Here is a 27,099-nt window from a genome sequence, read left to right on the forward strand (position 1 = left end):
TGCCCTGTTGCCAGCAGAACAGGAGAGCACTGACTTGCACTGTGGTCTATGCAGTGGAAACACTTCCCATATCCTCACCCCTTGAGTGAGCCCTGAGAGGAGGCTGCAGATCATTCCCCATTCTGCAGTCGTGGTGTAAGTGGTTTAGGAATACAGTGAAAGCTCCACCAAGGGACACAGGTCTGGCTTGTAAAAATGACATGTGCTCTAGAAACAGAGACGATGCTCAGTAGGACTAAAGCAAGAGAGGATGCAGCAAGCACAGCCAACAGCCACATGCACTAACTTGAGCACGGGGCTGGAGAGCAGCCCTACCTGGCTCCCGGGGTTCACAGGGGCTAAGATGATGTAGTTCTGGTCTGCAGCAGAGGGCACCCGGGACAGGGCTGGCAGGGTGCTCTGGCCCCGCTTGCCGAGCTCCGTGTACCTCTCCCAGCTGTTCAGCACCAGCCCATCGCTCCCATCGTACAGGACGTGGCAGCTCCGGCGCTGCTCGGGCCGCAGGGGCACGGTGCTGTTCTTCTCCCGCTTGTTGGGTGGTGACTGGAGGTCGTAGGCAGACTTGCAGGATGATCTGCGGATCATGCCCTCATGTCCCGACCTCACCTGGGGCACCAGCCGCCACACCAGCAGGATGATCTCAGTGGGACAGTTCCTGGAAGGGATGGCAAGGGACAAGTCAGGGATGGAGCCGTAGGGAGCGAGGCCTCTGCATCACTCAACCATGAGTCCTGCAGTCCTTCCTCCCTCTAATGCCTCTGCCCCCTCTTCCACCCTTCCCAGCCCCTGCACCCTTTCCTCTAGTTCAAAGAATCCTTTCCCAGTCTCCTGCATCCCTCCAAGCTCCTTCCCACTCAAAGCTCCTGCTGCCTGCCCTGGAGCTCTGAGTGACAGGGCACTGCTCTCAAACCACCTCTCCCACAGCCCTGCAGTGATGCTTTGGGGGAATACTCACCGGATTTCATGTGCCAGCTCTACACACTTCCAGTGCTCCACAGGCTGCTCATTCAGCTGCAGCACCATGTCAAGTTGCTGCAGACCTGCCTTTTCCGCTGGGCCACCTACAGAGAGAAGAGAAAAATGCCAGTCACCCACTGCTTCCTTAAACACCCACATGTGAAGTGGGGTCAGCCAGCCTGGAGCTTCACCTTCCAATGTGCAAACACACTCAGTGCCTGGGACAAAGTCATAAATGCTCTCTCAGAGCTATTGCATGAACTTCCCGTGTTTCCTGGTGTGCAGTTGGAGCACCAGGGCACAACAGAGACACCAAGTGCATCCTGCGGATCCACACCAAAGGGAGGCTCCCACGACCCTACTCCTCTCTGTGCACCCCCACATAGATCTTTCCATAGGTTTCCAAACCAGCCACTTGTCAGGTTGGAGAGGGAACAAACTCTCTGCAAATGACTGCAAACACTGCCAAAATAGTGACCCAGCACTAACTCAGTGGCCTCTGACCTCATCAGAGGCACTAGAGAATTCACAAAGTGAAGTTTCTTGGGGTAACTGGGATCCTGCAAGGCACTGGAGCTTCTGAATCAGCATGCTCTGGGAAGTAAAACAGCAGCAGAGTCACCCTTCACATCAAGAGGCACAAAGTGACCTGCTCTCTTACCCGAGTCCACTGCCTGCACGCGGACAGGGGAGTCACAGCAGATGGTGAAGCCAAACCCATCGCTCCCTCGAGGGATCGTGATCTGAAAGAGACACCGGAGTCACCGTTAGGTAGGAAACAGCCACTGTGTGCAGCCAGCGAGCACCCTCCTCACCCGCACCCTGCCCGAGGGGCTGCCACAGGGACCCTGTGAGCCCCACAGACAGCGGGTCTACCCTGCTGCACCCAACAGGGTGGGAAGGGTGGTAAAAGCAATGCAAACCCCAGCTGAGGAGCAACATAATGCTGAACAATACATGGTGACTGAGCATACACAAGTCTCCGCTCCAGACTCCTGCAAGGCTAAGGAAAGGTCTGACAAGCCATTAGGAAGTGGAACCTGGCAGCCTGGCTCTGACGCTGGTTTCCAACACGGCTTCTCTACACAAGACACTTCAACGTTTCATTTCCAGAAATAGCAGCACTCCTCTGCCCTGCAGATGGGCACCGGCATCCATGCTGGAGCAGGCTCTGTGCACAGCACCCCATGGGCTGTGGATGTTTTCTCTCACTGAGCCTGGAGAGGATGGATGCTGTTGATTTCAGTTCACTTCTCCTCCTGATTCAAGAGCCATTGAGCTTATTACTACAATGATATTTATTTTGTGATGCTGGCTCCCAGCAGCAGCTCAGCAGGACAGTTCCTGTAAATACCTGATTATCCCCCAAGACATTTGTCAGGAGCCTTGTTTTACCGACAGGGAAAAGAAAACTCCAACATCTGACCTCTATTATTTTGAGAACAGCCTGAGAGATGAACTCAGAAGAAGCTGCCAAGGAGGAAACTGGCTCCTCACTCCTTTACCACAGGAGGGCAAATGCAAGGAGCTTCCATTTCCCCGCACCTCGTCCCTGCTTGATTGCTCAGCAGAAAGCCAGGCTTCAAAAGATAAAAGTCTTTCCCTGGCAGGATGTAAAATGGGTCCAGTCTCACCACACTGTTACTCTCTGGAGTTTGCTGGATTCTCAAACAGGGAGGAGGCTGCTTGCGGCTCTGCACCTTCAAACCAACTTCACGTTCCAGACACAAGGCACAGGGATGCGAGTTCTGTTACCACCTCAGGAGCCAGCTCAGCATCTCTCCACCATGGAGACTCCACAGGCACTTCCCAGCCCAAAGCTTCCTCACAACAAGAGGGCTCCTGCTCCTTCTCCCTGAGCTGCTGCCTCTTCTCCACCACCAGTGGACACTTCCCTGTGCCACTAAATAGGAGCTCCTCACTGCTGATGGTTCCCTCTCCTCAGGTGGAGAGAGACTCCAGCACCACAGGGGTCTCTGTAGCCATAACTTTGTCACTAAATGCAGAACAAATTGCCAAAATAGAGAACTGAAGAGGTTTACGACACAAATCACAGTCCCTTGGCATTAATACAAAGCAGAGCAGCCTTTCAGCATCAGATGGTCACTACAGCCCCAACAAGTGGGCATTTTTAGTGCAGCTGGTTCTTTGTGCAGTGCCCACACAGCAGCTTTAGCATGGCATGAAAGATCAGCACAGGAGTGCACAGAAAAGCTGACCATCAGCGAGGAGCACCGGTCCAGACCATGGAGGAAAAACTGTGTTCAAAAGTGCAGGAGACTGGGACCTGTGCAAGCAAAACCAGCACCAGGCATTGCCCACTGTGCAGGTCTAGAACAGCTTCCACCAGCATTCACAGCAATCTGCTCCTCCTAAAGCAAGCCCAGCTTCAAGCAACACTCAATTCCCAAATACATCCACATTAAGACAAGTTTGAAGAGCTGTAGTAGCAGCCTGGCAGAGACCTGGCTGCAGCGGTGTCTTGCCTTGCCTCTATGACTGGTGAACTGAGACAACACCTCACAGCTCAACGCTTCCACCATCAGAATCATAGAGTAGGTTAGGGTTGGAAAGGACCTTAAGATCATCTAGGTCCAATCCCCCGTTACCCTCACATTACACAGTCAATGCTCCCCTTCTGTCCCCATTTACACACTGCAGCATCAGCAGAGACACCTACCTGAGGATGCTTTCCATGTATTCCCGATAATATAACTTAGAAACTATAACAACAGCAAACCAACACCCTGGAATCAGCACATACAGCCCAGGAATAGCAAGAAAGCCCACAGACACTCCTAAACTTAGCCAAGCCTTGCACACACACTCACGCTGGCACAGGGATTTCTTCCCATGGGAGACACAGACCTGCCTGTATCTCCGCTCTGAGCACACCTTGCAGAGTCCATTGAAGCGGTTCATGGCTGGAAACACTCAACTCGCCGTTAGCCCATGAAAATCCAGTCCCCTGGAGCAGGCGTGATCCCGAGCTCCTCGTATCGCACGAGTGTGGAACAAACCACAGTCAAACTGGCATGACCGCCCATGGGAACCCAGCTCCAGAGAAGAATGGCAGGAAGCCACCTTTCACCTCCCCAGCCCCTGTCTGTGCTGTATGCCGCTTGACGATAAGCCAGAGGGCTTCCTGAAAACCCTAACTGACAAGGAAGAGAGAGAGTTTTATATTAAGATTCCTGTCAACTATTGAGTATTCCCTAGTCCCTGCTCTGTTGATGGGGCTTTTGTTCCCGCGGCATTCTTCAGCCCCACGGAGCACTTTGTTATTGCAACTCTCTCACAAACACTTGGAGGATGTTAGAGCAGCGTTTCACAGGCTCTGTGAGCTTTGCTGCACTAAAGAGAGGAGCTGTGCTTGTTACAGGCGTCAGGATAAGAGAAGGTTTAAAGGGGAAAAGCAAAAGCAGAGTTTGTTTTGAAAGCACAGACCCAGAGGACAGGCACATCCTGATGCTTTGTGCTCACAGTCACGGAGGGGGAAGCGGAGAGGTCAGTGGATTTGCACCCACGGTGTAATACTGGAGTTGAAGATGAGCTCTTCACACAGGCAGCAGCAGGGCACAAAGCAGGACTTGGTGAGTCTGCACTGCACAGCCCCAACTGCCAGCACTGCAGCACAGCCCCGTGGAGGTGGGTTTGCAGTGGAGAAGAAAGCACCTTCCCCACTCAGGCATGGGGATGGAAATGAGAGGAAAGGCTCAAGGGAAAGCAGACCCCGGGCTCCCTGGGCTGGCAGGGCCAGGGGCTGGGGAGGGAGCACAAGGAGGCCCAGCACTCGCAGCGGACGCTGCCCGGGGCTGCTCCGGGCGCATTGTCCCAGCGGCCGCACCGCCAGGCTGGAGCTGGATGGGATCATTCTTCCTTCCCAGCCACCATCTCCCAAGCCGTGGCGCTGCCGGGGAGGAAGGGAGGAGAGGGGCGCTGGCTTTGTTTGTCTTGCTCAATCCTACGCTTTAAAGCAAGTAACTGAAAATGCAGCTGAGGGAAGCAGCAAAGCGGAATTCGGCACAGATAAATCACGGGGCCGGCGGAGCCCGGTTTCCGATGCAAGCCGTGTGTTTGTGTTCCCATTTCCCATCCTTGCCTTCCTATAAATCACCGAGGCTTCACCATGGGCCTTTCCCTTCCCAGAGCAAGCAGCCCTGATAGGAGAAGAGGAGCAGATACACCCGTCCAGGGAGACACGGAGCCGGCCAGAGACTGATGCTGTGTGACAGGCAGTCAGCCAGCCCTGTCCCCACTGCTCCCAGTTCCCATCGCTCCCAGTCAATGGCTGCTGCTTTGTCTTTGTGGCAACAGACTGAAAGTACAGGAGGTCCCTGTATGGGAATGGGGTTACTATCCACATCACCCACTTCCACTTCAACTGGGATAACTAACTCCCTATAAAAGCCAGTGCCTACAGAGAGACTCCCACAGCTCCCACCTCACTAATGCTCTGGCCGTTGGCTCATTTGCCACCCATCCATGCAGGCTTTGCTGCCAGCAAGCTCCCTACCCCGCGTCTTCACAGCCCTGTCATACCTACCTTCAGCTGCTCCATGGTCACATCATCCTGGCTTTCCTGTGCTGCACTCTGACTTTCCAGCATGGGCTCTTAAAAAAAAAATCAGGGAAAGGCCATTTCATCCCAACAGCACACACCTGACAATTCCACACTGCATCTACACACTGTACAAGATCTTTACATGTCACGGGCACATCTCCAGGCTGGGGCAGCCCTGCATGGCAGCAGCTGTGGCGTAGCTGTACATGTAGGACAGGCACTGCTGTCTCTGCTCTGTGCCAGCCTAGCCTCCTCCACATACCCTGGCAGCAAGACCAGGGCAGGAGAACAAGCTCCCCACTATCCTGCACAGACCCCAGAAGACAAACAAAGTCTGGCCATGGGACTCAGCCCCAAGTCTGAGAGGCAGGATCAGCACGATAGAAGGCCAAGCAAGGAGAAAAGTGGCTGCAGTGTTGGGGTCCCCATAGAGCCTCAGATAGCCCAGTGAGCAGAAGCAAGGGCTGAAGGGGAAAGCTCAGTGCCTGTGCAGAGCCTGCTGAACCAGCCAGTCTTTCATGGACCCAGAGCCCACTGAGCCTCACAGGGCTGCCCATGGGGGAGAGGGTGCTCTGGGGCTGGGGGCTGCTCCCACGAGGATTGAGTCCTCTTCCAAACCACGCCAGAAGTCCGTGGAACACACCCAAGTTGGGGGAACGCACCTCTGCTCTGCCTCAGCCGTCGCATGGCCACCTTCAGGTGCTTGGTCCTGCCCAGGTCCTCCCCAAGGAGATAGTACCAGCCACTGATCTCCTGGGGGGAGGAAAGAAGCTGTTGATGAAAGGGCAGATACTCATCCCTATTCTTTTCTCACCTTGGAGAAGAGGAGGCTCCAAGGAGACCTTGTAACAGTCTTCTGATACCTAAAGGGGCTACAAGAAACCCGGAGAGGGGCTTTGGACAAGGGCCTGTAGGGACAGCCCAAGGGGAATGGCTTTAACCTGCCAGAGGGGAGACTGAGATGAGCTCTTAGGCAGAAGCTCTTCCTTGTGAGGGTGCTGAGGCGCTGGCACAGGGTGCCCAGAGAAGCTGTGGCTGCCCCATCCCTGGCAGTGTTCAAGGCCAGGTTGGACACAGGGGCTTGGAGCAAGCTGCTCTGGTGGAAGGTGTCCCTGCCCGTGGCAGGGGTTGGAGCTGGAGGAGCTTTAAGGTCCCTGCCAACACAAACCAGGCTGGGATACTGTGATGATTCTATGAAACTGAGGAAAGGGGAGGTATCCAGCAGCATTATGCAGCACCCAGGAGTCAGGGCCAGCTCATCTCAGCCCCTGCTGAGGTCCCAGGAGGACCACATGCCCCAGCATCCTCCTCCCACCAGTGAGAGCAGGGTGCTGTGCACAGGTGCTATGCACACAAACACTCTGTCCTCTCTGCACACTGTGACACTGTGAAACTCCCTGCCACAATCTGAAGAGGAAGGGACATTTCTGGGGAGGTCAAATATGACCAGAGGCCCCTCCATAGGAGGGCTGCAGTTCAGAGCCTTATTATCTTCACTGTTATAAGAAAGCTGCATCGTTCAGAGGAGGCCATGCTCAAGCTGCTTCTTACCCTTTTCTCAGGTCATTGCCACAAATTGCTTCCTTTTAACCTCTTGCTAGGGAGTGAATTTCCACACTTCAGGGGATGTATTAACACCTGCACAAACCCCTTCTGGCTGCCGAGAACTCTGATGTACAGAGGACATGACCAGGGATGAAATCTCTGCCCACTGGCAGCAGGATGATACATTTCTGTGTCTGAGTGGATCAGCAGTCAGTCCCAGCAGCAGCCCCGCGGGGCTCTCCACGAGAGCAAAGCCAGCTGATGTGAAAGCTGTATTACCAAGCAGCAGCCAGGCTGGGGCAGCAGCACTGTGACTAAACCCGCAGCAGGGGGGACATGCATCCTGGCATGGAGACATCCTTGCAGCACCACTGCCTCCAGGAACAGCCCAAGACCTCTACATCTGCCCCCTGCCCACCACCACTGCCTCCACTGCTGAGTGGAGGGAATCGGGCAAATCCTCCTCAGAGGAGCATGTCCCCATCACTGCACCCACTTGGCCACCGCTCAGGACATGTCAGATGCGACATGTGCCAGACTGAGCAAGGCTGACCTCATCTCGTCCCCCCAGCAGGCAGCACTCACTGGGGCCACCTCTCTGCACCCCCAATTGCTGCTACTCTGTGTGTCCCTACAGGTGGAAGTGACAGTCCCTGCCCTAGGATCCCTCCTTTCACAGCCTCCCTGCCTCCCACAGTCACACCAACGTCAGGCTCACAGTGGCACGACCTGGGAAGGGGACCAGGGAACTCAGTGGGCACCCTTTGTCTGAAGTGGGACCAGCCTGCTCCTGCCCCTAGGATGCCCCACATCCACCCACCAACCTGAGAGACAGACCCCACACCCACACGCTGCGCTCTGGCACTGGGGTACCTTGTCCATGGTCAGGAGGGACTTCACACCAAAGCTCATGCAGCCGATGAGTTCACTCTGTCTGCAGGAGAGGCACAGACCATCAGCACTTGTGAGAACTCCCCAGGCATCAGATCCCCACGAGCATCCCTTTGCAGGGAGCCCACATCCATCTCAAACTGCCCAGTCCAGGAGCCAGGCAGTGACTGGGATGTGCCTCCCTCCCCATGCTTTTAGCAAGCACAGTGTAGCCACATGGCTGAGCTGCAGCAGGAGCTGGGCTCAATATCCTGGTCCCCCCCCAGCCTACCCAATGCTGGCAGAAGCTTGGCTGAGGAGGCAGATGCCACTTGCCTCAGCAGGCAGCATAGCCTGCAAAGTGCCAGACCCTTTGCTGCTGGGCTCTCCTCCTCACTGCATTGCCCTCAGAGGTAGGGAAGGTCCCTAGCACACAACCAGGCTCCAGCCAGCTTGGCTTTAGCCAGCAGTGTAGGCACAAATGGCTGCAGGAGTTCTAATCACTGGTGCAGCTGATGGCTACCACACAGCAGCAAAGCCAAAAGAGCACAACAAGGGCAGGGTTTACTCTCCATCAGCCTGGAGTGTTGAGGTGCTCACCAGCACAGGCTGCCCATGAGGACGACCCTGGCTGGGTGTCCCACCAGCAGGTCCCAGCCCCACTGCTCATGCCCCTGCCTCACCGGCCTGTAGCCTTCATGTGGGCAGCCCTGATGTCAGGGCCAGCCCTTGAGGCCCATGGCACTGGAGGAGCTCACAGGGGGGGTGGGCAGGTTCACTGCCATGCCAGCCCCATTTGAAAGGTTTTGTGGCAGGCTGGCAGCCCCTTACCTGGAGTTTCTCTCTCGGTTCCAGACTGTGACAAGGAGACGTTTCTGCTCATCCTCCTCTTGCACTGGGCTGTAACAAGCAAAGGGGACAGCCCATGAGCTGATGACACCGCATGATCTTCCCCTCGCAGCCAGGGACCCCTCACGCTCCTCAGAGCCAGATCTTCTCCATTCCCTGCACTCCCATTGCAACATCACCCCAAACATCAACCTCCTCAAACAAGCCACTGTTCCACCAATTGTCTCATTCCTGACAGCCAACTGCAAAGGGATGTGACCCCTCCTGGGCAGGCACTGGGGACACCCTTCAGGTTAAGAGGAAAAACAATGCTGCAGACAGACACACACCCAACACCAAAGGGTAAATGCAAGGAACAAGCCACAGTTCATGATGCTGCAGGGTGACAGAGGTCTGACAAAGACTGGTTACTGAGCAAAGCCAAGCTCTATCAAAACAGCTCCATCCCCATGCAGACATGCTGTAGCTATAGGAAATCCTTTTACCTTCCTCATTCATCACAATGCCCATGCTACTGCAGGTGCAAGGTGTAGGAAATGGAGTGTGCTTGCCCAACTCCTGCCCAGCAAGAGAGTCCAAGCGTGCAGAGCACTGCTGCCATGCTGTGCTGACAGCTCTATGAGCCTTCATCAAGCTCTGCCCAAAAGTTCAAGGCATTTCAACTATAAAAACCCAGCAGAATAATGTCTGTCACTCCTCATCTCAGCAGCAGATCTGCTCATGCATGATGCATATTTGTTATGGATCATAATGCACGACAAACATGGGGTTTAGCTTCAAGAGGGTGCCCCAGGACAACAGCCACGTGGACACAGTAATGGATGGACCAGAGCTGCCTCTGCCCTCTCATACTCACAAGAGAAAGTGCTCATGGAAGACAGGGTTCTTGCTGTCTGGCACAGTCTTTGTCTTCTGCCTGCTCCTCCAGTCAGCATCTGGCACTATGGACATCTTTAGGGAGGGAAACAATCAGCGTGTCAGTGCTCCTAAAGCCAGCCCTGGCACAGCACAGCCACTGCCATGGGTGGCTGAGCCTCACAGCTCCAGCTGAGCCTGTGCTAACAGTGGATTAGATCACTCTATGGGGTCCAGCACTTGCATTACAGAACTCCTCGGGGCAGCGGAGGGCAGGAAAAGAGCAGAAGAATCAAGGACTGGTGCACACGAGTGATGCTGGCTGGTCTCTGACTTGCAGCCCCCTTGCAGGGGAGATGCTTCCTGCACTGTGCACAGCCCTGGGGCAGCCTGCCAAGGCGACCTCCAGGAGAGCCCAGAGCCACCCTATGCTGGCCACACTCCTATCGCCACCAGTGGGATGCCTCTACAATGACTGACACAGCCCTCAGCAGGGTCCTGTTCTCTGCTTTTCTGGCTCCATGCTGACACCGTGCCAACAAAAGCCATGAGCCCTGCAGCACTGGGCAAGGGACCAGCCACCTCCCTGCATGCTGTGGGTGCTTGGCCAGAGCAGGACAGAGTGGGAAAGGGAAGGGACAGGCAGGCCAGAGCACACGTGGAGAAGCCAACCACAAAACCCCAAGAAAGCATGAAGCTTGCAGAGCAAAGCCTGAGCAGAACCCACCTTCACGTAGGAGTCGCATGGCCGGTGCTCCTTTCCCATCAGACCTTTTGCTTCCATGACTGGAAAGGAAACAGAATTGGTCATGGCCCAAAGCTGAACCCAGCTCCTACCCCCCCAGGATGCTGCACACACCTCCCCAGCAGCCTGCTCTCACTGGGCACCCACAGACACGTGAAGGACCTGGACCAGGGCAAATACTCTTGTTGAAATACTGGTGGTGGCAAAAATGCACCATTTGGAGGTAATGGAACGAATTGGAAACCCTGGAAAATGGCTTTGGCCAATGTAAAAGACATTTTATTGGAGATAAAGCATTTCCGATTTTCTTTTCCAAATGATACTTGACTTTTTTCTCTTGGAGTTAAAGAAAAAAACAATTTATATGAGCAGATGCAAAACATATACAGAAATGGTCCCCAGAAATTTCAGGTTGGCCTCCAAATCAGAGAGCTCCCAGTCCTGCCACTCTACCACAGCTGCTCCCCACAGCCACCATGAAGCTCCAAAGAGCTTAAAGCAAGGGCACGGCAGTGCTGCCCCCATCACTAGCCCACCCTGGCTCTGGGGCCACCTTGCCATGTGCCCCATGGAGGTACTCACTGTGCAGCACCAGGACGCGGTTCTGCACCTCGACAGACAGCTTCAGCTGGCCTGGGGGAAAGGAGAGGAGAGGACAGTGATTTCTCAGCACACAGTAAACTGACGGCAGGAGACAAGAGCCCATGGCAGCAGGGAAGTGGGAGCACCGGGATGAAAGAGTCACCACGGGGTGGATTAACCCTGGTTGAACAGAGGGGTGCAGATGCTCAAATCCTGCTCCCAGCCCAGATTCAGCTTCCCCTTTGCCCCTCCCCTGAGCTGCTGGTGGGCAAGAGGCTGCCGACCCTGCAGAAGGTGACGATGGGCCAAGCTGCAGACAGCCTGGACAAAGGACAAGGACAAACAGTGCCTTTGGTGGCAGGAGCACACCAGCACAGGGTCTGCCGGGGCAGCCTGCGCCATGGCACTAACCTGGTTTTGTCCATCCGCTGCTGCAGGACCTGCTCCCTGCTGCTTCCCTCATCTGTCCAGGAAGGCTTTGGAAATGGCAAAGCCTTAAGAATCCCTTTTCGGGATTCACATCCAGCAACAGTTCCTTTCCACTGGCACTATGGAGCAGGAAGGACGCAGTGACAGCACAGCCCATGCAGCATCCGCAACTGCTCACAGCAGAGCCAAGAATAAAGCCCAGCCTTTGCACAGCTCCAACTCCCACCTGCAGCTCCTACTGCCTGTTGAAATGCCCATGCCAGGACCCTGCGTTCCCACCTCTCATCATGAGCTGCAGTTTGTGCTTTTCCAGCACTGCCTGGACCTGTTTGCCAGCAACTGATTCCCAGCATTGAAAACCAGAGCAGTCATAGCCCTGTGCCAGCTCTGGGAGAGCCCCACGTGTAACCCCTGCTGAGCATGGGCACGGGCCCAGGGCAGCAGCTCTGCTCTGCCAGCTTCCCAACAGGAACACACCGGCCTTCCCATGCTCCAGCAACCCTGCATCAGCCCTAAACTCGATCCACAATGCTCACACTGGCAACTGCCAGGGTCTGGGTGAGACTCCATGGCACAGAGGGCTCTGAATTCCCAAGAGGATCCCTGGGAGCTGCCGCCTTGCAGCCTGGATGGGATGTGCAGATGTTAAGGGTGATGCAGGGTCTAGGAATCATAGGATCAACCAGGTTGGAAAACACCTTTAAGATCACCAAGTCCAACCTCTAGCCCAGCACTGCCAAGGCCACCACAAAATCTGCATAATTGCTCTGAACCAACCCCAAACTAAATCATTCCCAATGCTCCTGGAGGATTAAAACATCGAAAGCATTGTTAGCACAACACTCCATTTAGCCCAAAGCAAAATATCCCCTTTTCACTTGTCCAGCTTACACAACACAACAAATATGGAAACATCATTTAGAGACATCTAAACAGCTTGCAAACTAAACCCCAGTTTGCAAAACACACACCCAAGGGCCTGGCCTGCTGGGGGTTGGGGGAATAACTCATGGGCTTGTAAAACCTGAAACAACAAAAACCTCCTTTTTTACTCAGAAAAAATACATTTAAAATCTCTCTCAGCTCACATTTGTGTCCATGTGTGTGCACATGTGGAAATGCACATCGTGCTGTTATATACGAGTGACAGCAGGGTGAGAAAGGACAAGCACCAGGCAGGGTAGGTCAGGAGAGCTCTATTGCAGCTAACACTGATGTACAGCAGTGAGAACACTGACCCCTGTTTCACTGCCACCCCAGCCTCCCGGACCATGACTGTAACCCCTCTGCTATCTCCGGATCTCTGGCTCTGCGGGAACCCTCTCGCTGCTCCACTATTAGCATGGAACAACCGTTACAGCATGGGAGCAAAATGCCCCTGACCAACCAAGCATGATGAGGAGTCCGCCCAGGGTGAATGGGCCCCAGGGAGGAGAAAGGAAGCTTTTGTGCTGGTTCTTCAGGGCAGGAGGCTCTGAATCCAGCAACGGCCTGGGGAGGGCTGGGGCTGCTCAGCTCCTGGGGTAGCTCATGAGGCTCAGTGAGGGATCAGGTCACACAGGATCACAGCCTCTAATGTGCAGGACTGCTGCTTCTGGTGCAGGGACAGGCCAAGGGGAATGGCTTTAACCTGCCAGAGGGGAGACTGAGATGAGCTCTTAGGCAGAAGCTCTTCCCTGGGAGGGTGCTGAGGTGCTGGCACAGGGTGCCCAGAGAAGCTGTGGCTGCCCCATCCCTGGCAGTGTTCAAGGCCAGGTTGGACACAGGGGCTTGGAGCAAGCTGCTCTAGTGGAAGGTGTCCCTGCCCGTGGCAGGGGTTGGAGCTGGAGGAGCTTTAAGGTCCCTTCCAACACAAACCAGGCTGGGATTGTATGACAGTGCCCATGACCCCTGTCTTGCAGGCTACACCAGCACCAAAGAGGTGGGAGAAAACAGGCACTTTTGACTTCTCCACAGATTGTCTCCTAGCAGAAGGGATGTGGGAGGAACAGATGACATTTCTCTTAATGCATTTGATCCCAAATGTCTCCAAAGCACATGAAGGGACAAATCACACGGCCCAGAACACCCCAGCCAGCCCTTCTGCCCCAGAGAGGTCCCAGCCTGCTCATGCCAGGGAAGCACCCATCAGCTTTGTAAAAATTCCAGGGCTGGGATCAGAGCAGGAAGCTGCTGCTGGAAAGAGCCGGTCCCGCCTGAGCTGGCAGAAGGGATCTGCTGCACCAGTGCCTGCACTTGGACAGAGCAGTTGCATGCTCATGCACAGAACAGTGACCTTCCTCCAGACCTGGCTGGGCAGCAACACAAATCAAATCAAAGCAAGCTCTTGGGCTGCATCTCCAGCTCACTCCAAGACCAGAGGCTCAGAGAAACATTATCCTCTGGGTTTATCCCTTTGGATACATCCCTAACACAAACTCAGGGAAACAGCTTCAGCAGAGAGGCCCCGGCACAGCTTGTCCAGGCCACCAGTGCTCAGTAAAGCTTCATATAAATGAAAATAGGTGCAGGGAAAGGCCAAAGGGAGACAGCAGAGCAGACAGCTTGCCTCACAACAGGCCCCACACACAGCTCCCTGGGCGCACACCCCATCGCAGAGAGAGGGTGCCCAGGCCACCATCCATCTGTGCCCCACAGGGCTGGGAGAGGCAATTCAAGCTGATGAACAAAGCTGGCACATGGAGAACAGGGGGAAACCAGCACAATATGAACAATCACAAGATAGTAATCAAGCATTCCCACCCACAAGAGAAGCTGGCGAGGCTCAGGGAAGGGACACATGAATGTTCTCCTTTGGGAGCAGCCCTGACAGGCAGGAAAAGCTGCTCCTGACGATCTCTGACAAACAAAATTTGGGGATCTGCTCCTGAAATGCTTTTTTGGTTTATTATGGGAAAAAAGCAGGTGTTGCCCTGGCTGGGACAGCCGAGAACCATCAGTGCAGATATCAGGGGATTCTTACCAGAGGAAAGCAGTGTCAGAGAACTGCTGGGGCTGGAGGTCCCCATGGGCACAAGGCAGAGCACCCCCAGACCACCATCTGCAGCCTCGAGCCCTGGCACTGGCCCTTTTGAAGGCCCCCTCTTTGGTCACGCACATGGAGAGGGCAGCACTGGCCCTGTCCTGCTGCTGCTCTCCTGCTCCAGGTACACACCACCACATCTCTCTGGGATGGTCAGCCCATGAAGGGAACTGCAGCTGCTGAAATGATGCTTGGCCTGGACTTGGTTACAGAGCCAAGAGGCACCATAAAATTCACATTATTTGGCATGAGTGAGTTCTACAGACAAAGACAGGAGGGTTTCAGCTCCCAGGCTAGGCTGTCCTCAGCAGATGGATGCTCCCAAGCCAAAAGGGGGAAGGAGCAGCATCCCTGGCTGCCCTGGGAAGGGCACCAGCTCTGCTCAGGTAACCCCCCCAGTTCCCTCTCTGACAGCACACACTGCACAATCACCTGCCCTGCTCACTAACACAAGCAGAGGCTTTAAAAGAAAACTACTGATGGGTGTCCAGTGGCACTGGGAAGGGTACCCACCTTCTGGTGAGCCATCACACACCACAGGCAGCAGCCAGGCCACTGCTGCTGGGCCAGCTCCAGCCTGCAGAGCCAAGTCACTTCTTCAAGCCCATGCAGCAAAACTGAGGCAACCACAGAAATACCCACAGGGAGCACAGAAGGAAACTGGGGCTCTGCCCTAGTGGGGGCCGCAGCTCCAGCCGCCCCTAGAGCAGTGGCAGCTCCTGCCCATCCAAGGGGCAGAACGAGCTGGGTGCCTGGCATCCATCCGGCTGCTGCCGCACACCGCAGCGCCTGCAGCTTGGCTTCAGGGCGCTCCCCACTTGCACGCTCAATGAGCCACGTTCCAGCTCAGCTTCAGTGCCTGCCGGGAGCAGCGCTGCAGCCCATTGCTACCACGGAGCTTCGGCCGTGCCTCGCTGCAGCTCCCCCCGCGCTCGCAGCCCCGCTGCCGGGCTGCAGGCTCGCCGCTTACCGAACGTGCTGAGGCAGAAAGAAGCTCCGAGGGGGGCAGCGCGGCGGGTGCAGAGCGAGACCCTGCGGATGCTCCCGGGCTCCATGGCGGCAGCACCCGGAGCTGCCCCTGCCCAGCCCGGAGAGCGCTCGGCAGGCAGGGACCGGCAGCGGGATCCCACGGGACGCGTCCAACCGCCGCCCGTTGGGACAGCGCCGCTCCCATTGGCCCCGCGGGTTTGAACAGGGACCGCACCTGCCTGAGCAAACAGAGCCGAGCCCCAGCCCCAGCCCCAGCCGCGTGTGGGGATGCGGGCAGCATCCTGCGCTCCCCGAGCATCCCACGGCAGCACCGGCCCACGGCCACGCCGCTCAGGCACCGGGAATGAGCTCCGGGGAAAGGGGAAACCTTGACACGCTTCTCCTGAACTGCGGCGTGCCAGGATGGAAGTAACCCGGTGGCTCTTGGTGCCATGGGGACTGCCAGCACATGTCCCACAGCAAACTCACAGCGCTGAGGAGCTTACTGCTGGCAAGCAAAGGCGTGAGCTAAGAAAGAGATGGCAGAGCATGGGTGCCTGCTTGGCTCTCAGAGACACAGAATCAGCCAGGTTGGAAAAGCCCTTTAAGCTCATCCAGTCCAACCATTCCCAGCACTGCCAAGGCCACCGCTAACCCATGGCACTGAGGCCTCGTCTCCACGGGGTGTGAACACTTGCAGGGACGGTGACTGCAGCCCTGCCCTGGGCAGCCTGTTCCAATGCCTGAGCACCCTCTGGGGAAGGAATTGTTCCTCAGCTCCATCTAAACCTGCCCTGGTGCAGCTTGAGGCCGTTTCCTCTTGTCCCATCCCTTGCTCCTTGGGAGCAGAACCCAGCCCCTCCTGGCTCCATCTGAAAAGGCAAAGACACACAGTCCCCCAGGCTCACGGGATCACTCTGCAGGGCCCCAGAGCTGCCCCTTCCATCACCTGGGAGCTGGCAATGCACCCAACAGCTCCAGGTGCTGCACCACAGCTCACTGGGAGGCACCCAGTGCTAACACCACTCTGGGGAGTGTGGGAGAATTACAGAGAGCTCTCCAAAGGCCAGGCTGTCCCATTCTGCTCAAATCCAAGCACTTCTGCTCCCCACAGTGCCAGGACCCCCCAGGGCTGATCTCCATCAGTCCCCAGCAGGGTGGACCTGCTCCCGCACCACCTCATGCTGTAGGAAACACCACACTCAATGAGTCTGGATCCTTGTGACACTGGTGCGAGGCTGCGGGGTCCCCAGCAGCATGGAGGCTGTGGTGAGCCTGGAGCAGCCCCACAGGAGCTTTCAGGGTGAGAGTGGCTGATTCACAGCTCCCACTGCCCTGGGCCTGGGCAGAGGTGAGCAATGGGAAAGCTCAGCCCTGACAAGTGAAGGTTGGAGGGACAGGGGTGCAGCCCAGCACAGGCTGTGAGCAGACATGACAGTGGATGCTGCTGTCAGTGCTGTGAGGGCAGCTTCAGTTCCCAGCCTGCATCCAGCTGGAGCATTATTAAATACATTGACCTCTCTGGGACAGAAAAGGACACAATCTCCTATAGATCCAGGGTGCTGGATGCACACCCCTGCCATCCTCCCCATGGCTGCCCCTCCACAAGCTCCTGGCCATGGCTGAGCCTCCACTGGCCCACAGCCCCCCTCACACCCCATCACTCACCTTTCCCCTTCACCCGTGCGTGGCTGATCTTCCTCCTGCCCCCCGAGGCTCCCCTCTGCTGCCGTGGGGAGGATCGTGCAGCCCCACATCGCCCCTTCGCCAGGGGCAGGTGCTCCAGCTCCAGCAACTGGGGACTCTGCCCTGTCCCTGCCAGAGGGAAGAGAAGATGAGACAGCAGGATGTGTGCACAGTGGACATCACAGGCTCTGCAGAAGGGTATGGCTGCACCTTGCCCCAGCCTTCCCCTGCATGCCCCGCTGCCAGGGCCCCTGCACTGAGCCTTCCCTGGCCAGCTCTGCACAAATGGGGCACATCTGCCCCCCACCATCACCCCACTGCTCAGCCCTGCCTGTGTGCAGAGAGGAGAGGAAGGATGGAGATCCCCTGCCTCCAGTGTCACAGCAGAACAGAGGCATGCTCACACCTGAGCTGCAGCCATGGCCCTTTGGCACACAGAGCATGCACCCCAGAGGCTCTGCTCAGCACCCTCACTGCATTTAAAACAGACAACCAGCCCCATCAGGGCTTCATTAGTCCATAAGCAGCTTTCCAGGACACTGGAGATGCTGCCCTGCCACTGCTGGGTGCTCACGACAGTCTTGCAAGGCTCCAGCTCCGGTCCACACTGTGCTGATGTGCTGGGGCTCAGAGCAGCAGGGAGGCCCTGCACCAGGAGGACCTGGATGGTTCCATTGGGGCCAACACCCTGCAGATACAGCAGGTACAGGGGTCCCAGTCTGCCCCTCCTCCCCCACAGCCATCAAACCACCACGGGATCCCATCTGATAAAGAGGGAAGTGCACAGAACCAGAGATGGGAGCCTTCAGAGCACAGAGCAGGGGAACCTGCATGGCTCAGTAGCTCTTCAGGACCAGAAACTTCTGCCCAGGCTTCTCCCACAGAGTTCAGTGCAGAGTTAGTACAGCACAGATGTCTCACATTGCCCTTATGCAGACCCAGTGCAAACACAGCCCGAGCTGTGGAGTCTCAGGTGAGTCCCCCCTACGAGGGCAGAGCAGTGTTCCTCATCCATGGTGTGCCCATGGCTGTAAGTTGGATAGAGTGAGGGTTGGATGTGAGTTGGATAGAATGCCAACACTATCCATGCAAGCAGAAGAGCCTGACCTGTGATTCTGGTGCAAGATGGAGCCCTCTGAAGCCAGGATGTGTCACTGTGGCAGGGTGTGCCAGGACACACAGCACTGAGCTCAGTGCCTCCACGTACCCCAAAACACCCCCCCAGCTCCATTGTCACAGCCCTTAGCCCAAGGGGCCTGGAGCAGAGGCAGCAGCTTGGAAAGGCTGTTTGCTCCTAGAAAAGCTGCCTTTTCTCCCAGAGCTTGGCTCATTCTCTGGCAGGGGCACAGGTTTGATTCAGCTGAATTTACACCAGCAAAACTGCCTGAAACTGCAGCAACAGAAGGGACAGAGTGAGCAAGGGAGGGATGCTCTCTGGACAGCCCAATCCATCACTGCCAACAGACACCTATTGTACCTCTGCCATAAATCACAGGGCATCAGAGAAGACACAAATAATGATTTGGAAGTCTCCAAAGGCCTCCAGACAAAAATCATGGCTCTGTGCTGGCAGCCCCACACCTGCTCAGCCCTAACCTTGACAACCTGCAGGCAGCCAGCCAGTTTCACCTCAAGGTATGCAGAGCCTGGGAAGGCCTTGCAGGACTCTCTGCTGGCAGCTCCCATGCAAAGCTCCTGCCCCACGGTGGAAAGGAGCCAGGTGCCTCCTGATCCCTCCTTCACACAGCACAGCAGGATGTGAGGTGGATGATGCACAGCTCAGAGATCAGTGGAGCAAAACAGGCCCAGAGCTGAATCCACCTGGGCTCCCAGAATCACCTTCCTGCTCAGGGAAGCACCCACATCCATCCCCACAGATGCTGTGCAGCTGGAGCCTCCTGCACACAGGGGAAGGAGCACCAGGCACTGTCATGGGTGAGAGCTGTCAGCACCACCGAACTGCCCTCCTGCTGCTCAGCTTCTCAGCAGCAATGCCTGGGAGCACAATGGGCTCCAGCTGCCCCCACCACAGGGACCCAGAGCTCAGGGTGGGGCGAAGAAGGAACCCAAGGAAAGGAGTGATTTCATCTGTAATTGCTGCTCATTCAGCACAGCAGTGGCTTTGCTGCCCTAATCAAGAGGCAGGGGATACACAAGCCCTGCAGCACAGGCAGAGCCAGAGCACCAGCAGCCCCACAACCCTGTGCTTCTCAGCAGCTACAACATGCTTTCCTAATAACTCTGGATTTGAGTACAGGGGGAGATGGATCCCGATTTCCCAGCAAGGCTGACAGTGTCAGAGATGTGGGAGGCAAGCAGAATCCCAGCCTAGTTAGTGTTGGAAGGGACCTTAAAGCTCCTCCAGTTCCAACCCCTGACACAGGCAGGGACACCTTCCACTAGAGCAGCTTGCTCCAAGCCCCTGTGTCCAACCTGGCCTTGAACACTGCCAGGGATGGGGCAGCCACAGCTTCTCTGGGCACCCTGTGCCAGTGCCTCAGCACCCTCACAGGGAAGAGCTTCTGCCTAAGAGCTCATCTCAGTCTCCCATGGGCCATCACATCCTGCAGTTCCCTGTCCCAGCTGCCCAAGGAGATCCTTGCACCCTGGCATTCAGAAACACATCCCCATGGCTGCTCATGCTCTCCCTATAGACCCAAGTTCAGCTCCAGCACAGCTCACCAACGTCAGAGCTCATCCAAACCATAATGCGCTGAAACCAGAGGTGTCACATCCTTTACCATATCTTCTGACATGCAAGAGAACACTGGACACAGAGCCAGGGAGAGAATGAACCCCTTCAACCCATCCTCACCTTCCTCCCCTGTCCTCACAGGCAGCACTGTGGGAAAGGAACCAAGCCACAAGTAGTTCTACTACAGAATATTATGGGAGCTCTCCCTTTCTCCAGACAGGGAGGGTCTGGGGACCCCTCAGCATCCCAGCCCTGGGTGTGTAGAGGAACCTCCCAGAGGCTCAATCCCCTTCTCTTACGGCTGCATCTAACAGCAAGATCACACATGGAGGTTCCCAGAGGAGAGGCCCTGGACTGACTGGGGTCACTATCAGTGCTGCTGTCACCTCCTGACAGGAGGGTTGAAGAAGGACCCTGCCACTCTCCCCAGCATCCATCTATCCCTCACCACATCCCCCAGAAGCCCCGAGCACCACAGGCACAGGTAAAGGATGTCAAAGTTGCCTGGACAACAAGGAACCAGCACACAGGTGGGATGGGCACTGCTCAGGGGTACAGAGTGCTTCAGTGTTCCTCCCTTCAGGCTTATCAAAAGCTCTTTGTTGAGCTGAATCCACTTGCTGACATTCCCAGCGATCTCCATGTGCCATCCATCAAAATTAACACTTTACCCCAGCAAATTTACTTACCCCCCAAAAATAGTCTGGGATTGTATGTTTTGGTGCACAGTATCCCCAGCTGTGACCAGCATATCTCAACCCACAGCACACACAACACCAAGCAGTCTTGGGGGAAGAAGCAAACCATCCTCTCTGCAGTCCCAGGTATCCTGAACTTCTGTTAGCGCAAGCAGAATGTGCACCAGCCCAGCCCTGCCATGTCCCTACCTCCTTCACACAGTCCTCACAACAGCTTGTGTTATTCCCTATGGCACACAGCAAGCGGTGAGAGGCGTCTGACATGGCCCTGTCTCCTAGGAGCTGCCCAGGCTCACACAAAGCCTCCTCTCTCCATGGCAAAATGCTTCTAAGAGGCAAAAGGAAAGACAAACAGGTCACTAACGTGCACTGTCTCTATCAGGTCTCACAGGTTTGGGTAAAGGAACCCCATGAGACAGGAGGTTTAAAAAGAGTAATCAAACATTATTAGTAAAGGACTCTGGGATTGCAAGGCCATGGGAGTCCCCATGCTCCCCTCCCAGAGAGTTTGCTGCTCACTGCAGGAATCACTCCTGACTCTCCAACCCAGCAGATTCCAGTCTGCTCCTTCCTGCAGCGCAAGGCATGAGCAGAGCGCCCAAACGGGATCCTGCAACAAGCAGGGCACCTCCAACACCCCACAGAGCATGTGGGAGCTACAGTCCCTCACCTCCAAATACCAGGGTGCAGCCATGATCCCCCCACCCCACACCCAGCAGACAGCAGCAGAATCACCTGAGCACTCTGGGGCGATCCCCGGCTCTCCCAACTGCTCCATGACCACACACGGGACGATCGCTGTCTCCAGCCACCTCCAGGCACCAGCGTAATGTGCCCAGGCTGTGCTTTGGCTGCCACAAGCCTTTGGCACCGCAGGTAAAATCCCCACTATGTAAATGTCCCAGGGGATCTGAGCTCCAGTCCTTGGAAGTCACCAGTTAAAGGGTATGCTGGGAAGAGATGGTGGTGGTGGCACCTGCAACAGCCTCTTTCCTGGCTCCCAACAGGGACGGATCAACTCTTTCTGCCTTCCCCCCTCACATCCAAGCCCCTGGGGACTGACCTTAACCTGCATTTCCATTGGAGTCTGCAGCAATCTGCACATTCAGCTGCTTGGCCCCGGAGTTAATGGCTTTCTTTTAAAATTTAACACGTTCTCAGTCACCCATTTCAGTTTCCCAGCACCGGGACCTGCCTTTGGCTGGAAATTCAAACCCAGACATGTGCCCTGACAGTTAGTCCAGGCAAAAGGGTAACAGACACACACACACAGAGCCCACAAGGTTGAAGCTGGCTTTGAAACTAAGATGAAATCAGACAGGGGAAAATCACTTGGCTTCCCATGTGGTAGGAGGATCGGCACAGAAAGGGCCTGGGCTATTTCTGGGGAATCCTGAGGGCAGATCCCTGGCATTAGCACGGTCCCACAGGACCTCAGCACTGTCCCAGTGGTGGGACTGCTGCAGCCCCCTCTGCCCCAGGGTCTAAGAGCAACACCGAGTCCAGGGCACTGCTGGGCTGCTCCTGTCCCTGACACCACTGCTGCAGCCAGCACAGCTGGGTCGTTCCAACAAGTGCCAATAGAATCATCAAATCATAGAATAGTTAGGGTTGGAAAGGACCTTAAGATCATCCAGTTCCAACCCCCCTCCCATGAGCAGGGACACCTCACACTAAACCATGGCACCCAAGGCTTCGTCCAACCTGGCCCTGAGCACTGCCAGGGATGGAGCATTCACAACCTCCCTGCGCAACCCATTCCAGTGCCTCACCAACCTTACAGTAAAGAACTTCTTCCTTATATCCAATCTAAACTTCCCCTGTTTAAGTTTTAACCCATTACCCTTTGTCTGTCACTGCAGTCCCTAATGAAGAGTCCCTCCCCAGCATCCCTATAGGCCCCCTTCAGATACTGGAAGGCTGCTATGAGGTCTCCAGGCAGCTTCTCTTCTCCAGGCTGAACAGAATGAAGAATCATAGGATCAAACAGGTTAGAAAAGACCTTTAAGATCAAATCCAACCTTTACCCCAGCACTCCCAAGTCCACCACTAACCCATGGCACTAAGTCATCAAATCCTAGATTGAAGGGACCTCAAGCATCACCTGGTCCAACCTTTCTAGGCAAAGCATGACCTAGTCTAGATGCCCCAGCACCCTGGACCCAGGGTTCAGTGTTGGGGAATCTTCCACTTCCCTGAGATTATTCCAGTGGGTGATTGTTCTGACTGGGAAAAATTTTCCTCGTGTCCAACCGGAATCTCAGGAATAACTTGTGCCCATCACCCTTGTCTTTTCCATGGGACCCCTTGGAAAAAGGGAGTCTTCATCTTCTTTGCATGGTGACAAGATCTCCTGGAGCCTTCTCTTCTCCAGGCTGAGCAGTCCCAGCTCTCTCAGCCTTTCCTCACGCTCTGCCCAATCCTGGGATCCTCTTTGTGGCCCGTCTCTGGACCCTCTCCAGCCTGTCCATCTCAGCACCCTGCTGAAATACCAGTCTGTGATGTCCAGTTTTACAAGAACCTTCTCTTTGCATCTTTATAGGACTTCTTACATTTGGCATCTTTCACCCATAGCTTTGTTACAAACTTCCTTGGCTGATCCCTTCTCTAAATCTCTATCCCTTACCCCCAAAATGAACACAACGGGACTCACCCACAGTGATTCTGGCCTCTGCACTGGGGAGGTGTTGCTGTTAGAACTCAGGCTTAAAGCATGGCCAAGTACATCTAGGGCAGGCAAAAGGCCTGTAACAAATTCCACATGGGCAGGAGCTGTTACAAACCAGGAATGCAGAGCACAGAGCAGTCTGTGTGCACATGCCCATCTTTCAGCAGGGCCAACCAAGCTTGCTGAACTCAAAGCAGTTCATCTTGTCCCTCACCCCTTTGCTACTGCTAAGGCTAAACGGTGGCCAAAACTGCCCATTAAGACAGCCACAACTAGGCTGGGTTTGTATTAGAGCTACTCCATCACTCAGCTCCTCTCCATGAGACAGTCACAGCAGGGAAATAGATGGGAGAGCAAGAAGCTCTTCTTTTATCTCCAGTTCTTGAGGATTTTCACCTGTGTTGAACACTCAGAGACTGCAGTAACTGCCTGCCTGCTTCCCTTGCTAGCCCTGGGGCTGCTTAATTCCATAGGGATCCCTTTGAAGCTCAGCAATGCTTCCTGAAACATCCTGTACAAAACATCTCCTGCTGGGCCAGGCAGAGCCTCCCACTGTCACCCTTCAGAGTGAGGAAACAGCAGCCACACAGGACAGTGGCAGTGGGAGCAACCCCTGGGTTAGCCTCAGCAGCACAGCACAGTCCAACTCTCAGAGGGCTGAGAGCAGATAGCACCCCATAGCACCAGTGGGTAACAATGAACTGTGGTTTTCACCTTTTTACCCCCTTTTTTTCCTTTTGCCATTCTAGCCTGCAGAGTAACAGTAGGCTGAGTACACCCCTGACTTAAGAACATCACCCAAACACCTCACAACTCTACCATGAAGAGGCTTTGTCCTTGGCTTTGTGTTTCAAGGCAGTGGGATTTCCACAGGCAGGGTATTTAACACATACCTGTCCAACAGGCTTTAACCTGAATAAAAGCAGAGTTTACACAGCACTACACAAACTCACATCACCATCCATTCCATGCTCTGTACCCCTGATTACATTAGCGAAGAGTAGCAGCAAGATATTCCAGGTCTTAGAGGTTGGATGGGGCTTGGAGCAAGCTGCTTTAGTGGAAGGTGTCCCTGCCCATGGCAGGGGGCTGGAACTGGATAAGCTTTAAGGTCCCTTCCAACTCAAACTACTCTATGATTCTATGAACATCCAGTTCCCTTTCTGCAGCAGCTCTAGGGCACGTTACATCTGACAAAGAAGTTGACCTAGGTCAAGCAGAAACATACATGAGATAATAAATACAGTGGAAGCAGAGCATAAACTGCAGCAGCAAGAGGTGAGGAACAGCAGCAGGGATCACCCAGTCCCACAGGGCACCGGAGCAGCCTCTGCCACTTAGAAACCCCCATGTGGACCTTAGAAACTCTCACTGGGGCTATGTGATCCCAGGTCCACAATGCTGAGTCCCTGCTCTCAGCCCCTGCTGCCTTGCACACGGGGCTGGGATCCAGCTTTCCTGAGCCTGCAGTGCTGCTGGGATTGCTGGATTTGGACAAATGCTAAGGATACATCTGTGGCTGGCTTGTTTTAATGAAATAAAAATAATAAGCTGGCTCTTCAACAAGTTTAGTGACGCTTCTCCCAAAAGAGATGGGTTTCAATATAGGAAAAGATCTCTTGGGGATGATGATTTTGGCCTTAGGATGGTCACATGGATCAAAGTAATTAAGTTACAACAGCTTAAAAAGTCACTGCCTGTCACCTGAGCTGAACTGAGAGCAGAGACTGAAGCTACCTGAAGGAGTTGAGCTGCTGTCAGCTCACTGACACCAGGCACCTGGGTGCTGCTTTCCAGGGCTCCCCTTTTCAACCTCTCAAAGCCAGGCCAGCTCAGTAACTTGACAGAAAAACAAGTATTTGTGGTATTGGCAAGCAAACAGATTTGGCCAGGGCATCTGCTGGGAGGAGACAGAGATCAGGTACCAGAAATGGCTCAAAGTTGCCCTTTGTTGGAAGAGATCTTCTTCACTCTCAGGTGAAGCCCCACACACTTTGGTTCTGCTACACTTCTGTGTCCAGGTGAAGCTAATTTAGTTGAAGGCTGCTGCTGAAAGGGCAGCTGCCCTTTTTCTCCCCTCTTTTGCCCAAGCATGGGAGCAGGCACATGGAACCATGGAATCTCTCAAGTTGGAAAGGACCCACAAGAACTACTGAGTCCAACTCCCTGCTCCTTGCAGGACTACCTACAATTAAACCACACAACTGAGCACAGAGCAATGCTCCCAGAGCTCAGGCAGGCTTGGTAAGAGTTCCCTGGGGGGGTGACCAACAACTCCTCAGTGAAGACCCTTTTCCTTACAGAACTCAAGGATATGTAAGAAGCTAAAAGCAAACATATGGGGTCAGACAAGGTCTGTGCAGCTCGAGGTCCTGTTCCATGTCAGAAGGAAAAACAAGAACAGCATGAGACAGTCTCCAACAGTAGCTGTCCAGCCCCTAGGACAAGGGGTAACGGGTTCAAACTTAAACAGGACAAGTTTAGGTAGGATATAAGAAGTTCTTTACTGTGAGGGTGGTGAGGCACTGGAATGGGTTGCCCAGGGAAGCTGTGAATGCTCCATCCCTGGCAGTGCTCAAGGCCAGGTTGGACAGAGCCTTGGGTGCCATGGTTTAGTGTGAGGCGTTCCTGCCCATGGCAGGGGGGGTTGGAACTGGATTATCTTAAGGTCCTTTCCTACCCTAACTATTCTATGATTGTGTGACTTTCCACTATAATAAGGTCACCCTGAGTTTACATTTTGCAGCCATAGGAGTTGGATCCCATTGGGGCAGCAGCACATGAGGAGTTCAGCCTCACCGTGGCCACTTTAAGCCACATTTGTATTCTGGCTCATTTGGCAGAGCATGGCCTGGTTACTGCATAATAGTGATCATGTTCTCTGCAGTCAGAAAGGCACTGCCCTCCCTCCAAGCGCAAAGCACTCACTTCTACAGTGTTATTGAAGAGCATGAGGTTCCTCTGTCCAGGTGAGATAACGTCTGACCCTGCTGCAGAGTTCAGGCCTGGAAAAACAGGTCTTTCAGAAGCTCAATACAAAGAAAAGCAAGATTCATGGTGAAACCACTTCGAATGAACAGTCAGAAAGGCAGCTCAGAGCTTAGCCTACAGGTTTCCTCTGCAAAGCACCTTCCAAAATGAATTAACAAAGCCAGCATTAACGTAATAGTTGGTCCACGCAGCTGAAAATAGCCCCTGCACTGGTACACTCAATTTGCCCAAGTATCTTTCTTAGGTCAGAGAGGAAAGTGCACTCAGAAGAATTTTAGGTTGGCAATGTTTGGATAATCAAAACTGATGAATTAGTTTATGGTAAAAAAGGATCCCAGGAAGACATTTCAAGGATGAAACAGCTTTGTTTGGAGGCCTTCATCAGGGATGATCTAACCTTAGAAAACCCAGGGCAGGAAGAGAAGCCTGCAAGCGGTATATACAAGGTAGCTCACTCCACTGGGAGCTGGGCTCCTCCTTGCAGCACCTGTTTTGTCTTTAGGGAAAGGAAAGACGGAATGGTTCCAGATATTAAAGTTTGGGGACAGATGCACTCGGAGGGCTACAAAGATGCTGCAAGGGCTGGAGCAGCTCTGCTCTGGAGCCAGGCTGAGAGAGCTGGGCTGGGTCAGCCTGGAGAAGAGAAGGCTCCTGAAGGGGAGACCTGAGAGCAGCTCCAGTGCCTGAAGGGGCTGCAGGAAAGCTGGAGAGGGGCTTGGGACAAGGGCCTGTAGGGACAGGCCAAGGGGAATGACTTTAACCTGCCAGAGGGGAGACTGAGATGAGCTCTCCATCACACAGCAGTGATCAAAGCCTTCAAGGAAGAACAGAACCTGTTGTACACACAACTTGCTAGGAAGGGCCCAGCCTTTGCCAGGGAGCAGGGGAGCTTTGGGCCCTGGGCTGGCATCGCCCCTGCTCCTGCTGCACCCCGTCACCAGAGCCAGCACCAGCTCGCTTGGTTCTCAGATCAA

The 27,099-nt window shown here is 54.8% G+C and overlaps 1 protein-coding gene across 5 annotated transcripts in view; it reads right to left on the bottom strand.

Moving 5' to 3' along the window:
• The window catches only part of RGS3 (regulator of G protein signaling 3), a 74,813-nt gene extending 53,241 nt beyond the window's left edge, over positions 1-21,572 (bottom strand). Inside the window, exons 1-12 of one of the 5 annotated variants that reach the window (XM_057419267.1) lie at positions 21,530-21,572; positions 17,056-17,202; positions 10,968-11,018; positions 10,368-10,426; positions 9,642-9,736; positions 8,768-8,836; positions 7,940-8,000; positions 6,184-6,274; positions 5,504-5,571; positions 1,619-1,700; positions 956-1,061; positions 316-655 (exon numbers count right to left, since the gene is read on the bottom strand). In XM_057419267.1, the coding sequence (XP_057275250.1) occupies positions 316-655; positions 956-1,061; positions 1,619-1,700; positions 5,504-5,571; positions 6,184-6,274; positions 7,940-8,000; positions 8,768-8,836; positions 9,642-9,736; positions 10,368-10,424 (969 nt within the window). In that variant the 5' untranslated portion in view covers positions 10,425-10,426; positions 10,968-11,018; positions 17,056-17,202; positions 21,530-21,572. Of the gene's footprint in view, positions 1-315; positions 656-955; positions 1,062-1,618; positions 1,701-3,825; positions 4,136-5,503; positions 5,572-6,183; positions 6,275-7,939; positions 8,001-8,767; positions 8,837-9,641; positions 9,737-10,367; positions 10,427-10,967; positions 11,019-15,388; positions 15,474-17,055; positions 17,203-21,201 lie in introns of those variants that run through there. The other 4 variants (XM_057419264.1, XM_057419265.1, XM_057419266.1 and 1 more) reach the window with 4 other exon arrangements.
• Between the last annotated feature and the right edge of the window lie 5,527 nt (positions 21,573-27,099).

The sequence above is a fragment of the Pezoporus wallicus genome, unplaced genomic scaffold (genome assembly GCF_028554395.1).
Source record: "Pezoporus wallicus isolate ANWC-B61680 ecotype Strahan unplaced genomic scaffold, APGP_CSIRO_Pwel_v1 contig_10790, whole genome shotgun sequence".
Taxonomy (NCBI): Eukaryota; Metazoa; Chordata; class Aves; order Psittaciformes; family Psittacidae; genus Pezoporus; species Pezoporus wallicus.